The 17,209-nt window shown below is 28.2% G+C and overlaps 1 protein-coding gene across 1 annotated transcript; it reads left to right on the top strand.

Moving 5' to 3' along the window:
• The first annotated feature begins 427 nt into the window (after window positions 1–427).
• LOC8289729 (auxin-responsive protein IAA33) lies at window positions 428–1,932 on the top strand. The gene is made up of 2 exons (XM_002532192.4): window positions 428–1,177; window positions 1,645–1,932. Exons 1-2 carry the CDS (start codon window positions 735–737, stop codon window positions 1,721–1,723), a joined length of 522 nt encoding a protein of 173 aa, XP_002532238.1. The 5' UTR covers window positions 428–734; the 3' UTR covers window positions 1,724–1,932.
• Window positions 1,933–17,209: the final 15,277 nt, after the last annotated feature.

Here is a 17,209-nt window from a genome sequence, read left to right on the forward strand (position 1 = left end):
TCTAAACCCTAATAAAAATGAGCAAAATATTAAAAAGAATATTTCTTGTTAAATCATTTATTTATTTACTTAAACAATATCATTTTTTGTTATACAATGAATTAGCAATACAAATATTTATTTTTTTTCTATTATCACCAGAATCGCAATCATATAAACAATATTCTAATTAATAATTTTATTAAAGACTGAAATTAAAATTGATATCAAAATACATTGTTAAAATTAAAAAGTTATATGCTAAATGTAAAAACAAATAAATTAAATATGTGCGACTCTAAGGATGTGTCCTGCTTATATAATAAATTAATAAATGAATGAAATCTATTAATTTTAAATAAATAATTACATAACAATTGTTTAATACTAAAACATAAAAAAAATATATAAGTGGCACTCATTTCTCCCTCTCCTTGTAAGTCATTTCACATGAAGAAACAAAGACAGAAATAGATACCGTTAGTTTGGTTGCAAATGGAAAAGGAAAGAACACCAAGCTAACCTCACCTCTCCCCCTACCTATTTCTCTGCTCTCTCTCTTCATTTATATATTTTTACCCAAACGCACCCAAACACCCACCTGTTCTGTCTTCTTCAGACTTCACCTCTCTCTCTCTCTCTCTCTCTCTCTTACCACACCAGCAAACACCAAACCCTCTTCAGTTTCCTCACTAAAACACTAACCCACAAAATTCTTCTTCTTTTTATACCTAAAATTCAAGCACCAAGCAAACATGAACACTTTTGATCCTGAACAGCAAAGACAAGATCATTCTTTAAAAAGAAGATGGCATGCAGAGATCAAAAGATCCCTTTCCAGCTCTAACATTCGCCCTAATTTTAATGTTACTCATGCTAATACACCCACTTTCATCTCTAACTCTAAGCCCTTTCCGGCTCTTTATGACGACGATGATGATCTCGTTTCCACCGTTGTCCCTCCTGTGACCGTTGTTCTCGAAGGCCGCTCGATTTGCCAGCGGATTAGCCTCCACAAGCATGCCAGCTACCAAAGCCTTGCTATGGCTCTTAGGCAAATGTTTGTCGACGGCGGCGATGCGGGAGGCGTCACCGACTCCGACACCGATCTTGATCTAACAAATGCTGTTCCTGGCCATCTCATTGCTTATGAAGACATGGAAAATGATCTCCTTCTCGCCGGTGACCTTAACTGGAAGTACGTATTTATGTCTTTCATCACTTTGACTAGCACTACTTCTCATATCTCACGTTTGTATTGCATTTTCTTTTCTTTTTTCTACTTTATGACTTCATTTCTTTGGTTTTCTTTTTCTTCATACAAGATATATATATGTGTAGATCTTTCAATGTAAAATGATCATTAGCTTGGTTTAGAAATTGGTAAAATTGTTTTTATTTTTTCAATACTTATTAGTTTTCACTTTTTAATTACTGATTATGACTAAATTGTGAATTCAATACATCCCAAGACGACTTCAGTGCTAAGTGAATTTTATCTTTTGCTTTTTAGTTAACTGATTTTTCAATTAAATTGTGAATTTAAAACGTTAGTATTAATTGAATTACATAATGTAATCTTTTTCTAATGAATTAAAGAGTGTATACTTTTGTTAATAGATTTCACTCTTGTAAATAATCTGTTTCCACTCATTATGTGAACAGGGACTTTGTACGTGTGGCTAAGAGGATTAGAATATTGCCAGTTAAGGGGAATTCAAGGAAAGGAAGAGGGGGGGCATGAGATTGCTAGCTATAGTGTTGTTGGCTGTTTGCTGTGGAAGAACGATCTTTGTATTAAAAGAAGTCAAAAGAAAAATTTAATTACATAAATATTATTCTATGGTTAATTTCAAACAAGTTTTGTTTTGGTGTGAACAGTTTCCTATGTATCTAGCAAGCCCTTTGATAGGATCGATATATATTTGTGTAAATTTATGTTCCTTTGTTTTAGCATATTGGGTCCAATCTTCAAGCGCCAGTCATGTATTGGAACTAATTCCTTAAATGAGGAAATAATTCCTTAAAATTAAAATCTATATATATATATTAATTTTTGAAATTTAATTTTTTTGATACGCGTGTTTAATTTTTGACACATAAATTTTTTATTTTGACATGTGTATTAAAGTCAATAAATAATATTAGCATGTTTGACAATAATTTATTAATAGAGTAGTATTTATCATAAAATAAGTGAAATCACAAGATAGTTTTTTTGTACTTATCCCTAAAATTTAATTAGTGGTACTTGACAATTATGACATACACCTATATAATTTTAATTTATATAAATAAGTAAAAAGTATATATAAATTTATTGGCAATCTATATTAGTAGAAATATATATAAAATAAATAAATTATTTAAAATAATACTGACTGATTGTCTATAATTTAAAAAATATACTTATAATAGTAGGATATGATAATGATGCTCTAGTAAAACTTTTAATTTCTCTTTCTAATAATTAATAATTATAAAGATATCTTATTAAAATTTCACATAATTAATAGAATTACTACTAAATATAAAAAGGTAACCATATGTAAACATAAATGATAGAAATGGATGGTAAAATTCAAATCTCATTTTATATATATATATATATATATATATATATATATATATATATATATTTTTAAAGAAGAACACTAGTAAATGATTTGTGATAAATCAAAATTTTAAAATTTACTATAATATTTTAGGTTTATGATAATGCTAGCCAAAATCCTTTCACGACTTAAAGCATTTTTAATTTTGACTTTGATAATTAAATTGAGTGTTTCTTACCTTGGTTTTTGAGTGCCTTCTATAAAGAAATCATGCATATTTTAAAAAGGCTAAAGTTCAAATCTGACTCTTAAATCGTGACTGCTATGAGCTTGTTGCGATCATGACTTTCATATTCAAATGACTATTGAAGCTGAAGAGGAGATCGCAACCGCGACAAGAAGTAGCGCCTGTGGAAAAGTGCAAAATAGAGACAATAGGTATCACGTCCAATGTCACGATCGTGACTAAGCCTGCTACCTCAAAAGCTTTACCTCTAGTAGATCACGACCGCACTAATGACCTCATGACTGCAACATTCATATTCATTAGAAAAATCGCCAATGGTTATTTCTGATATGGAGAATCATGGAGTGCCACGTGAATTATAGTCGTGGCTACTTTAAAAATCACAATCGCGACTAAGGAGTCTTGACTGAGAAAAGCCAATTGCCACCATGATTAAGGTTTAGCGACCACGACTGTGCTTAAATAGTGCATTTAATACACTATTTAGAGCTAGAAGTAATAAAAGGCTTATGAATCATAGTATAATATCTCTTTGACTTTAAGAGGGTATAAATACCCCATCTAGAAAATATTTATGGTTGATCAATATCCTCTAATTATTCCATATTCATTGCTTACTTACTTCACACCTTTCTAGTTAAATCCTGTAAAGGTTGTTGTAAGAGCTTGTATGCTTTTGTGAGGGTTTGAGTGTTAGCCTAAACATCTGGGATTAGGTTTAAGAGTTAGCTTAGAAAAAATAATTCTTGTAAAGGTTGTGTGTGAGCCATCAAAACACAATTGTACAAGTTTGGTGTGAGCCGTAAACACTTAAGAGTGAGCTTGGAAAAACTCTATATAATTATGTAAGCGTATAGTGGAAGACCCAATTAGAAATTAGAAAGGGGATATAAGGTTGGTTAATACCTGAACCATTATAAATTATGTGTTATGCATCTTTCTCTACTTTTCTACTTCTTCCATTCTAATAATCAAAATATTAATTGGTAACTATTTTTATATTCACCAATTCAATCCACACTATTTCTTGGTTCATAAGGGTAAACAACAATAACGCCAAGGTTATCTATACTTTAGGGTTTCTTTTTTCTTCTTCTCTTTTTCTTAACTGATTTATGATTTTTAGTTTTCTTTACTTTAAACATGCATATCATAGGTGTAGGCGGCAGTTTCGAGTGTACACTTAAGTGTCCTTAGCGACTACGACACTACAAGACTTTTCAACCTAATTGAAAAGAAGCTAACTAGTCATAGAGACTACCATGGAGAAAGGGAGTCACCATCTAGGTAAGTCACCAGGACATTTTACTTCCTACGTGGCATAACTAGATTCTATAATGAAGCATCACCACATCTATAGATGAATTCAAAAACCAACTTTCTTATTTGTGTATTTCCTACCTTTAATTTTATTATTTAATAGTGTATTCTCTATAAATGCAACATTATTTTCTCTATACATAAACTATACTACATGTTAGGTCCATCTAATTCTAGCTCATTTTATTATCCTGGCTCAATTAGGTCCATCTAATTCTAGCTCATTTTATTAGTCTCGCTCAATTCCTACTTTATTGATTAACTTAGTTAGCTACTCAATTATATACAAAGGCTTATTCAGTCTAGCCTAGTTTTATTTATTAAGTCCAAGTTTACTGGCCTTCAATTCTAAATAGACTACATTTTGCATCCCAAAAATCTATTTTAATTTTCTAAATCTAAATGAATCAATTTATTAATTAAGCATTGTAAAATTTATCTAAGTCTAATTATATTTTATGATCAAGCCTAATTTACTATCTTATTAATCTAATGGACTACAAGTTTCATGCCAAAATCTAATTTTGGAAGCCCTAAATTTATATGAGTTATTTTTAGTTAACAATCAAGCAAGCAAGTATTTGTCCACTATTCATAGATTACAGATACAACTGTAATTGAACCAACCCAAGCCGAACATCAACAACTTGAAGCTTAGTTTATTTAATTTTGGCATATGCTTAAGCTTGGATTGAGTTCGATTCGAGCTTTTATACTGGAGCTCGAGTTTGACTCATTTAAAAATAATTAGGCTCATGAATGAGCTCGGTTCAAATTTGATTCATTAACTAGTTGCATAAAGAGACAAGCTCGAGTTTGAGCTCGTTAAGCACAACTTGAGCTCGAGCTCAGGCTTATTAAGCATTTTTTTAATGATGAAAGTATCAAATTTAGCAAAAAGATAAAAATAAATAAATTTACAATAAAAATAATCAGCATCAATATTTAAAAATAGCAAAACATGCAAAAAATGCCAACCATTCCTAACTCCTTGGCCTGGAGTTTTCTTTTCTATTTATAAAGGAAGTGGAGGAAACACTAGAGGCTAAGATAATCACCCCTTTAATTATCAATAATTTGAAAGAATTATTGATAATTAAAGAGATTTATCAAAATCTTTTATTGAATGATAAATATAGTTTTTAAATTATTTAGGATAATTATTGATAAATATCTATTTAAATATTAAAAGTAATTAAAAGCTAGATCATTATCGATGAAAAGCACATTTTAGTAATTAATGATATTTAAAATAAAAAATACCAAAAACAACGTGAATATTTCAATTTGATTATCATTTATAAATATAAATATTAACTCAATCTAAAATCATATTAAATTAAGATTTTTTTTAATAGAAGACCATATGATCCAACACCGACACTCCATTCTATTAACTTTAAGATTCGAGTTGGACAAATATGAGATATCTAAATTTTGAAGAGCATGAGATTGAAAATAAAATACTTTATGTTAAAATTAAGACATATATAAAGATTACAATAATGGCAATATTAAGGACTATATTCATTTAGACAATGTTTATTTTTTTTCTTTATACTGTAGTGTCTGGTTAGTCATGACCTATTATATACTAATTAAATTTTTAATAATAAATAATTTTTTATTAAATTAGTATAATTAGATGATGCATTTAGAATATTTTTACCGTTGTAAAAATGTAATTAAATTTTATAATATACAATAGTTTATAAGTAAAATAAAACTGTAATAATAAGTCAACTTTATTTTATCTAATTTGAAAAATACTTCTTTTATTAAATTATTTTAGAATATATATTTTTTATTATTTATTATTTTTATTGCAATTCTTACTAATAGTAATAGCTTCATTTAAATATTGTAGTTATATTACTATTATTTATTTTGAACTCGAACTTGAGCTGTAAATGAGCTTGTTTACGAGCCTGCTTATCGAGCTTATAAACGAACATGTTCACGAAATTTATAAAGGCGCTAGATTGTGAGTCTATTCACGAGCTTTATAAATGAATCGAGCTCGAACTCGAGTTCACGAGCTTGTTTGCGAGCTTGTAAATGAGCAAGCTCGCAATTAAACAAACCAAACTTTATCAAGCTCGAGCTTGGCTCATTTAAATTAACAAACGATCTTGATTGAGCTTTTTATCGATTTAAGCTCTGAATAGCTTGCGAGACATTTGGTTCATTACAATCCGAATTACAGATAAAGAAAGTAGAAAAGCAAAGAAAAAATAAAATTTTATCCTAAGAATTAAGAAATAGGAAAAACTAAGAAAATGAGTAAAATAGACAGAAATTAACAAAATTTGATCATCGGGCGAAGATGCGGCGAAAACTGTCAAAATAAAGCAACTTAGGAATGAACAATTGATTGGCTGTATCATAGAGCCGATCGGCTCTACGTACAACCAATCAACTATTCATAGAACCCATAAGGTCTAGGGCTAGTTCTATGCTGATTCGAGCAGAGAAAAACTTCATAACTCCTACATAATCGATATACATGCAAGAAAATATAAAATAACGATTATATATATATATATATATATATATATATATATATAGTAAAATAAGTAAATTACCTAATATAGGGCAAAATAACATTAATAGATTTTGAACGGACAGACAATAAATAATTAATTGTAAAGCAGATTCAAATAGATACTCAACTATATATTGCAACCATATCCTAAACATTGAGAAATTGATGGTTTAAAGCCTAATCATGTGATTCTAATAAAAAATAAGATAAAAACTAGATTTAATCATGCAATGCAATAATTATCATATTCCAAACCCTACCATACCAATTTATGGAAAGTTAATAGTTTATATTAGATCTAGAGCTAACATCACAAATCATATGAATAGATCCTAATAATGATACTAGAATATAAAAATAATCCTAAAGAGAAAAAGGGAAGAAAAGATGATATGCATGAGCATTTAGAAACCCTCAAGTTGTCACCGTATTGAGCAAATCCTTGAGTCTCAAGAGCAGAGGAGGAAGGTGATCCAAAGATGAAGTAGGAATCTAGAGTCTTTTAAAGGTTGTGTTTGCTTTTTTTAGAAATCACAATATGTTTTCCACCTTACCGATCAATCTATGCTCAGAACTACCAACCATTCCTAACCCCCTAACCTAGTGTTCCCTTTTCTATTTATAGAGGAAGTGGAGGAAACCATAGAGCTTAGTATAATCACCCTTTTAATCATCGATAATTCCATAGAATTATTAATAATTAAAAGGATTTATCAAAACCCTTTTATTGAACAATAAATACAACTTTTTGAACCATTTAGGATTATTTTCGATAAATATTCATTTAAATATTAAAAAGTAATTACGAGCTAGATAATTATTGATAAAAACCTTTTAGAAAGCATATCTTGGTAATTATTCACATTTAAAATAAAAAACTGAAAAATGACATGAAAATTTGAGTGTTGGGCCAATCGGTACAGTGTAGAGCCAATAGGCTCTATGTAGAGCCGATTGGCTCTTATTTGACAAATTTCTAAACTTTTACAATTGAGTCCCTGTACTTGGCAATTGTCTGATTTTGACCCCAAAACTTAATTATTTTGGTCAATTTAGTCCAATTTGATTTCAAAATAGAATACTGGCTAATTACTTGTTACCCTAATCGAGATTTTGGTTTTCCTCAACCTCATGAGACTTGGGAGGAATTACAACTTTCATCATCAGGTTTTTCACAATACCCTCGATATCTAGATTCAGAAGACGAGTGCTTACCTAAGATTATTAGTTGTGCCCAAATTAGATAAATCAATTCAAATAGAATTAATGTCAAGCATACTCATATAATAATCAGTAATAATGCAAAATGCCATTAAGATAAACATTATAAAATAAGCAAAACTATAGTATATTATTAATCCTAGAAGAAAAAATTAGGTCATTGTCTTAAAACAAATCAACAAATGAACCTTGTGAAGCTTCATCATAGTCAGATGGTAGGTTTTTAATCTCTATAGCTTCATATTTTCCATGTACCCTCCAGCTCTAACATTTTCAATTTTCTTTACTTGTAAGCCATCAACATACAAGCCTGCAAAGGTCTTAGTATTCATCATTTGTAGCTTTTCCATCCAAGATGAGAGAACATTTGGAATTACCATTTTAACTTGATCCTTTTCAGAAGGCTTATTTTTATTAACCTTGCTTTGTTTCTCTATCTAGTAAAGCAGTTAGAAAAGGACTCATTGGGCTTTTGCTTTGCCGATTTTAAATCCTTTATATAGATTTCTAAGTAAGCATAGTAGTCATATTGCTACAAAAAAGCATCACAAAAGTTTTTTTTCAATCAGACTTGATGGGCCATTCTAACTAATAGTACCAGTTTATAACTTACCCTTCTAATGAAAGTACAAAATAACTTAATGATTTGGGTCATAGATAAATAAGTAGTGCTCATAATAGTAGAATATTGCTTCAAGTGGACCTTTGGATCTCTAGTTCCATTGAATTTTTACATTTCAGGCATGAGAAATTTGGAAGGCAACTTGCCTTCTCCAATCACATCAGCTCATCAAAATCATAGGTTGAATTTAAACTTTGATCTTTCAGTATAACTTGCATCTTGTCAATCCTTTTAGTTAGATTCTACACAATTTTGGATTCCATAATAGCTTCTACAACAAGAGTAGACTCTTTATTAGTTTCTTCTAGCATGTAGTCATCTAAGTTCTAAAGGTGCTCACAACGTACTTCCACATCATAAGTAGTAGTTGTAGGGGTAGTAGTGGCCTTTTGAATAGTCCATTTCCCAAGAATCTCAGCCAAAGCTTGCTAGAGTTCCTCTTGGATCATAATCCTTAAGTCAGTCAATGATTGTAGTCTTGATAGCATCAATGTCTTGAACGTGGGCCATCTTTGTTTTAACTTTTGAAGTGCTGCTTATTGGGCTCTTATCTTGATTATTAATGAAATGGGTCCTCTTAATATTGTTCTTGTCTTATCCAAACTAAGGATGATAATCTAAAATGGCTTTAAAACAAGGAGTTAGTATGCTGTATGACATGTTCGATGCATGATATGCAAATGATGTACATGAAATGCAACAGGTCAGCAAACACATAAAAAACAAAGAATATACAAGGCATTACACAATCATTCCTCTCAACCTTATTACTCTTGCACATGGTTCGAGGTAAGTCTCTCTTTCTTAAGATTTTTGGTCTAGGCTTACTATCAACATGGGAATAAGTATCGACGTGCATTCCATTTCTCAAAGCAATAAACAAACAAGGTGATATTTCCCATTACAAGGACAAAGCCTACATATTTTGGGCTAAGGCTTTTCAAGATGTGGGTTTCACTCTTATAAAAGAAAATACCTCAAATATTGGGTACCAAGAGGAGATCTCTATTGTCATTACCATAGGCTGAGTCGTGGATAAGGATAAAAGCTCCTATAAGTCAAATATCATTCCTTTGGTCACCACCCGGTGGAGGAAATTTACTTGTATTTGTGAGTAATTGTTAGCTAGTTCCATCATTCCAAGGTTTGTGTGAAGCCAAAGTACTACTAAACAACACTATTAGAGCTATAGGAACTAATTAATGTACACAACATGTGAAAATAGTGTAGTGATGCAAGAATAAACTATTAAATGATAAAATTAAAGGTATACTAGAATCAGCTTCTCTTATTCCCAGCGGAGTAGCCAATGTGGGTGGCGGTTTCGGGCGCACACCCAAGTATCCTTAGCGACTACGGCACTGTATGACTTTTCAACCTAATTGGGAACACGCTAACTAGTCATATAGACTAGCGCGGAGAAAGGGATTCGCCACTTGTGTAAGTCACCAAGACACTTTTACTTCTTACGTTGCATAACTAGATTCCATAAGCAAGCATCGCCACATCTAGAGATGGATCCGAAAATCAACTTTATTATTTGTATAATCCTACTTTTAATTTTATTATTTAATAGTCTATTTCTTATAAATATAGCATAATACTCTCTACACATAAACAATATAGCATGTGAGGTCCATATAATCTTAGTCCATTTTATTAAGCTTGGCCTAATCCCCACTTTATTGATTAACCTAATTAACTACTCCCTTACATATATAGGCCCACTTAGTCTAGTCCAATTTAGTTATTAACTCCAAGTTTACCAGGATTTAATCCTAAATAAGGTACTTCTTGCATGCCAAAAGACTGTTTTAACTTTCTAAGTTTAAATGGGCCAATTCATTAATTGAGCAGTAAAGCTTATCTAAGTCTAATTAGATTTTATAATTAAGCTTAATTTACTATCTTATTAACTTAATGGACTACAAATTTAATGCCAAAATCCAATTTTAGAAGTCCCAAGTCTATATGAGCTATTTTTAGTTAACAATTAAGCAAGCAAATATTCGTCCACTATTTGTAGATTACAAATAAAGAAAGCAAAGAAAAAGCAAAGAAAAATAAAATTACATCTCCAAAAATATAAAAAAGGTAAAACTAATAAAAAAATGAATAAAATAGGTAGAAACTAGTAAAATTTGATCATCAAACAAAGATTCGGTAAAGACTATCAAAATTTAGCAACTTAGAAGCATAGCCACATTTAGAGATGGATCCAAATACTAACTTTATTATTTGTGTATTCCTGCTTTTAATTTTATTATTTAATAGTCTATTTCTTATAAATATAGCATAATATTATCTACACATAAACAATATAGCATGTTAGGTCCACATAATCTTAGTCCATTTTATTAAGCTTGGCCTAATTCCCACTTTATTGATTAACCTAACTAGCTACTCCCTTATATACATAGGCCCACTTAGTCTAGTCCAATTTTAGTTATTAACTCCAAGTTTACCGAGATTTAATCCTAAATAAAGTACTTCTTGCATGCCAAAAGCTTGTTTTAACTTTGTAATTCTAAATGGGCCAATTCATTAATTGAGCAGCAAAGCTTATCTAAGTCTAATTAGATTTTATAATTAAGCTTAATTTACCATCTTATTAACCTAATGGACTACATATTTAATGTCAAAATCCAATTTTTTAGAAGTCCTAAGTCTATATGAGCTATTTTTAGTTAACAATTAAGCAAGTATCTGTCCACTATTCGTAGATTACAAATAAAGAAAGCAAAAAAAAAAAAAATTACATCTCCAAAACTAAAAAATAGATAAAACTAATAAAAATGAATAAAATAGGTAGAAACTAGCAAAATTCGATCATCAGACAAAGATTCGGCGAAGACTGTCAAAATTTAGCAACTTAGAAGTATCGCCATATCTAGAGATGGATCCGAAAACCAACTTTCTTATTTGTGTATTCCTACTTTTAATTTTATTATTTAACAGTCTATTTCTTATAAATATAGCATAATACTCTCTACATATAAACAATATAACATGTTAGGTCCACATAATCTTAGTCCATTTTATTAAGCTTGGCCTAATTTTCACTTTATTGATTAACCTAACTAGCTACTCCCTTACATACATAGGCCCACTTAGTCTAGTCCAATTTTAGTTATTAGCTCCAAGTTTACCGAGATTTAATCCTAAATAAGGTACTTCTTGAATGCCAAAAGCCTGTTTTCACTCTGTAATTCTAAATGGGCCAATTCATTAATTGAGCAACAAAGCTTATCTAAGTCTAATTATATTTCATAATTAAGCTTAATTTACCATCTTATTAATTTAATGAACTACAAATTTCATGCCAAAATCCAATTTTAAAAATTTCAAGTCTATATAAGTTATTTTTAGATAACAATTAAGCAAGCAAGTATTCGTCCACTATCGGTAGATCACAAATAAATAAAGTAAAGAAAAAAATAAAATTACATCTCCAAAAATAAAAAAAAAGGCAAAAACTAATAAAGAATGAATAAAATAAGTGGAAACTAGTAAAATTCGATCATCAAACGAAGATTCAGCGAAGATTGTCAAAATCGAGCAACTTAGGAACAAATAGCAGATTGGCTGTTCACAGAGCTAATCGACTCTATGTACAAATGATTGGCTATGTCACAGAGTCAATGGACACTACGTACAATCGATTGGCTGTGTCACAGAGCCGACCGACTCTAAGGCTCGTTCTAGGCTGATTCGAGTAGATAGAAACTTCAAAGCTTCCACATAATCGATGTACAAGCATGAAAATATAAAATAATAATTAATGCATATATAAAATGTAGTAAAACAAGTAAATAATCTAATTTCTAAGGCAAAATAACATCAATTGAACAGAAAAATAGTAAATAATTAACTATAAAGCATATTCGAATAGATATTCAACTAAATATGAAAACTTTATCTAAAACATTGAGAGATCGATAGTTTAAAGTCTAATCATGTAATTTTAATAAGAAACATTGCATAAACTTAGATCTAATCATGCAATACAATAGTTATTAGATTTAAAATTCTAACAATACCAATTCATGAGAAGTTATCAGATTTATATCAAATCTAGATCTAATATCACAAATCATATGAATAGATCCTAATCATGCTACTAGAATGCAAAATTAATCATAAAAAGAAAAAGGGAAGAAAAGATTATAAGATGTATGAGTACTTAAAAATCCTCAAGTTATCACTATATTGAGCAGATGCGTAAGTCTTAAGAGTAGAGGATGAAGTTGTTCCAAAGATGAGGTAAGGATCCAGAATGTTTTTAGGGTTGTGTTTGCTTTTTTGGAAATCATAATATGTTTTTCAGCTTACTGATCGATTTGTGCTCAAAATTGCCAACCATTCTTAACCCTCTATCCTAGTATTTTCTTTTCTATTTATAGAGGAAGTGGAGAAAACTTTAGAGGCCAGGATAATCACCCCTTTAATTATCGATAATTCAAAAGAATTATTGATAACTAACGAGATTCATCAAAATATTTTGTTGAATGATAAATATAGGTTTTAAATTATTTGGGATAATTATTGATATTTATCTATTCAAATATAAAAAGTAATTAAAAGCTAGATAATAACTTTATAGAAAGTACATTTTAGTAATTATCGACATTTAAAATAAAAGAACACCGAAAATCAATGTGAATATTTGAGTTTTAGGCCAATCGGCATTGTGTATAGCCAATCGACTGTATGCAGAGCCGACTGGCTCTTGGTTAGCAAATTACTAAATTTTTGTAATTTAGTCCATATACTTGGCAATTTGTCTAAATTTGATCCTAAAACTTAACTATTTTAGTCAATTTAGTCCAATTTGATTTCAAAAAACAATGCTAGCTCAATTACTTGTAACCCTAACCAGAATTTTGACTTTCCTCAACTCTGTAAGACTTACGAAGAATGACAACTTTCATCATCAAGTTTTCATAATACCTTTAATATATAAATTCAGAAAACAAATATTTACAATAAAACTATTTTCTCTCATCTTCTTGCTCATATTAATTATCTTAAAAATGTATAAACACATGCAAATACATATTTTAATTCCATGTTTGGCTTCCTCAAATCACTTCCTTCCATAAGAGATTGTCAGAAGGTTTGGAGAGAACATAGATGAGATTAATGTGAAAATTAAGCTGAGAAGCTCAAGAGAGATGCTCGAACTTTAACATTTTGAGGCACATTAACATTCTATCAAGCACACTACAAATTTATTAACTTCTGATTTTTAAATTCTCAGTGTATATAACTATTCACGAACAAAATATCATGCCATATATTTTATAATTTTGAAACTGAAATATACTAGTTATTTATCCACATATTTTATAGGCAATGTTATTAATATTTTGATTATGGATAATAATATGAGATGAGTTTATAGAAAAAATTAATAGTTATCTCAATATTTTTAAGTATTTATCATATTTTTAAAATAATATTTTTATAAATTTTAAGGTTTTATTAATGCGATATACTTAAAAATTATTTCAAAATCTTTTATTAATTTATAGGATGTGATCTCACCACTGAATTTTCTATCGAAAAATAGTTTGAAGAACAATTTTAGGAATTAATAAAAACGATTTTAAAGACTAAGATTATTTTAAATACTTATTTATTAAATAAATTTTTATATAATTATAAAAACTCATTATATAAGTATGAAATTATAATAGTAACATAAATATATTAAACTTATTTTTTAAATCAATAATTACTCTAAGACATAAAGATAACATATCTTTAACAAATGATAAAATAAGTAATTTATTAAAATTATTATAAAACAATTTTAATTAGCCATAGTGTAGTTAAAAAAATATATTAATATTTATATATACTTAAAGACTGTAGTTATTTTTATTATTTTTAATTACATGTTAAAAGTAATATAACATAATCTTTAAATTTAAAGTTATTATACATTCAAAAACTCTATAATTTATCATTCATACTTTATCAAAATAATTATTATAATTAAGTAAGATAGAAATATATAAATTATAGTGATTAGATTAGATTAGTTTGTCCAAATAGTAATCTCGCATTGAGTCATCGATTATTAATTTCAATAATAAATGATATAAATTTCTAAGATTTTCTAATTTTTTTTATATTATGTGACATTTTATTTCTCTTTTGAATATATTTATTTTAATTACATATTTTTAGAATATACTATTATATTTTTAACATAAGTCAAATAATTAATCAAGACATATTATTTAAATTTTTGTATATATTACATAAATATCATAGTATGTTCAAAAGCAAATCTAAATTAATAATTCTATAACCATCATCAAGATTTACTGTCAATTAATTAAATAATATATAACATTATTAACATTTCAATTATCAAACTAGAAACTATATAATAGATATTTAAAAATCATAAAAGCAACACTAATAAGAGCTAAAAGAAGAAGAAATAAAATTATTTATTAATTGTAAAATAGAATAAGGCTTTAAAATAAGAAAATATTGACATTTGATTTTCTGACTTTAGTAGTCTAATCTTTCCTCTTTAATGAATCTTTGGATCTTGCATCATCAATAAATAGACAAAAAAGGATCTAAGAAATAAATATACAAAATTGGATATCATATTGTTTCCTAATTTCCATTAAATAAAATAAATTATCAAGAAAATAAGCTTTATAGATCCAAAGCTTCTAATTTTAAATTATCAAAGTATTAATCATGGATAATAAGAGAATTTTAAGTAATAATTATAATTTCCTATAGTCTAGTAATAAAAATCAGAATTTTAAAAAGAAATTATAAAATACTATTTTCAATTATTCAATCAATTTTTATGGTCCTATACAAATCTATACTTCTAGGGCAGATTTAATGACAATTCAATTCTCCTTGTACATATAGTCTCATCACCATATGGCAAACTGCTAGGTTACATGTAATTTATATTCTCAATAGACACATACATGCATGTGGTACATTCTTAAAAGAGATCTGTTTGCTATAACTGGGGATTGCGGATTAAATGCAAGAGGAGATAGAGAGGATGTAGGTAGTGCCTTCCTACATCAATTTTACAATACAAAATGTATAAGAATCATGATTTACATGCATAATAATATGTATAAGAACTTGATTATTGTGTTAATTTTATTATGGTGACGATTCCCTCAAATTGTAAAAGAAAAAACAGAGAAAAAAAAAGTGTAAAAGAAATATTATTAATATTAAAAGAAAACCCATATTAAAACTATTCGGTTTTTGAATTATATTTTTCAAAATCATGGAGATAATTCAAGTACAGAAGGAATTCAATATTTTCCCAATAATAGGATATGTATAGTTGTACTTATCTTCTTTTTTTAATTACTTGTCATATTAAAAGTCTTCCTGTTATGAAATTCTATGTATTGTGTATACATACTGACATGTGGATGAATGATAACTATCTCTAGTACTAATTGAGCTACACCCAATTGGTATTTAATAGATGTTGGTTTAATTCATGACAAAATTGATATAAATGTAAAGTTCTTATAGTAAAAAAAGTAAGAAAAAAATAGTAATAATAATTTTTAAATTTATAAAAGTGTTGCTGTTCATTAATTTTTATCTATCATTTAAACAAATTATTTTTTGTAGTGTTCTAGAAGTGACACAGTTCATAAACTTTTGTTTCATAATTGCATGATTGATATAAAGGAGTTGCACCACTTAATGATTTATTAGGTTGTGATGATCGTAGAGTTGACCCCTCCCTCAGAAAACATGACCAGTGGGTCACTATAGCCTATTGAATAATGGTATGTTTGGCACAATGTTGTTTAGTTGAAAGCAACAAAGGCAACAAAGCAACTACTACTCTATATGAGAGACTTCAAATTCCTCGTATATTTGTAAGAGAAAATATCAAACTTTTTTTTTTTAAACTAAATGAACCTTTGTCGCATGCTTAGATGATGTGGCATTAAAATAAATACTCTAAATTTTTTTATCTCTTTAACTCTATATTGACACATATAAAAAATAGCTTATATATTAAATTTATTCAATAGTCGAATACATAAATATTATTATAAATCCTAAATAATTTATTCTCTTCTTTTTATAGTTATTTTATTGTATTGTGTTTGTATAAAAAAATTATGTTTTTGCCTAATAACAAGAGTAGAAGAAGGTAAGAGAGTAAATTAGTTTTAAACTTTACAATGACGCTTATTTATCTAGCGAGAATAATCTATTAGCGGTATTAAAATTAGAATTAAAATTATATTTAGTTATGATGAAAAGTTGCTATCTTTTTATTACAATGTGCATAATTTAGTTAATTAGTGTAATTCACCCAATAGCTCACTCGTTCCCGAAAGAACTAAATACATTGAGCTGGATTATCAATTTATTAAGGAAAAAATTCAAAGTGGGATCATTTGAGTCTATGTATGTGAAGACTCATGAACAGCTAGTAGATTTATACACTAAGGCTATATTTGGTAGAGCGTAATGGAACGTAATATAATTAACTAAGTAATAGAATCAAAGAAGTAACAGAATACAATGTATTCGTCGTTCCATTATCATGTTTGGTTATAGTATATATATATATATATATATATATATATATATAATATTGTAGTTATAATTTTTATTTTAATACTTAATTCATTTATAATAGTTAGTATAAAAATAAAATATTAATTAAATTATTTAAAAATAAT

This window comes from Ricinus communis, chromosome 3 (genome assembly GCF_019578655.1).
Source record: "Ricinus communis isolate WT05 ecotype wild-type chromosome 3, ASM1957865v1, whole genome shotgun sequence".
Classification (NCBI taxonomy): Eukaryota; Viridiplantae; Streptophyta; class Magnoliopsida; order Malpighiales; family Euphorbiaceae; genus Ricinus; species Ricinus communis.

Bases quoted from the DNA above. Each gene is read 5' to 3' on its own strand.
- LOC8289729 (XM_002532192.4), top strand. From the start codon at position 735: ATGAACACTTTTGATCCTGAACAGCAAAGACAAGATCATTCTTTAAAA. The intron at 1,178-1,644 runs GTACGTATTTAT...TTATGTGAACAG, and splicing joins GCCGGTGACCTTAACTGGAA to GGACTTTGTACGTGTGGCTA.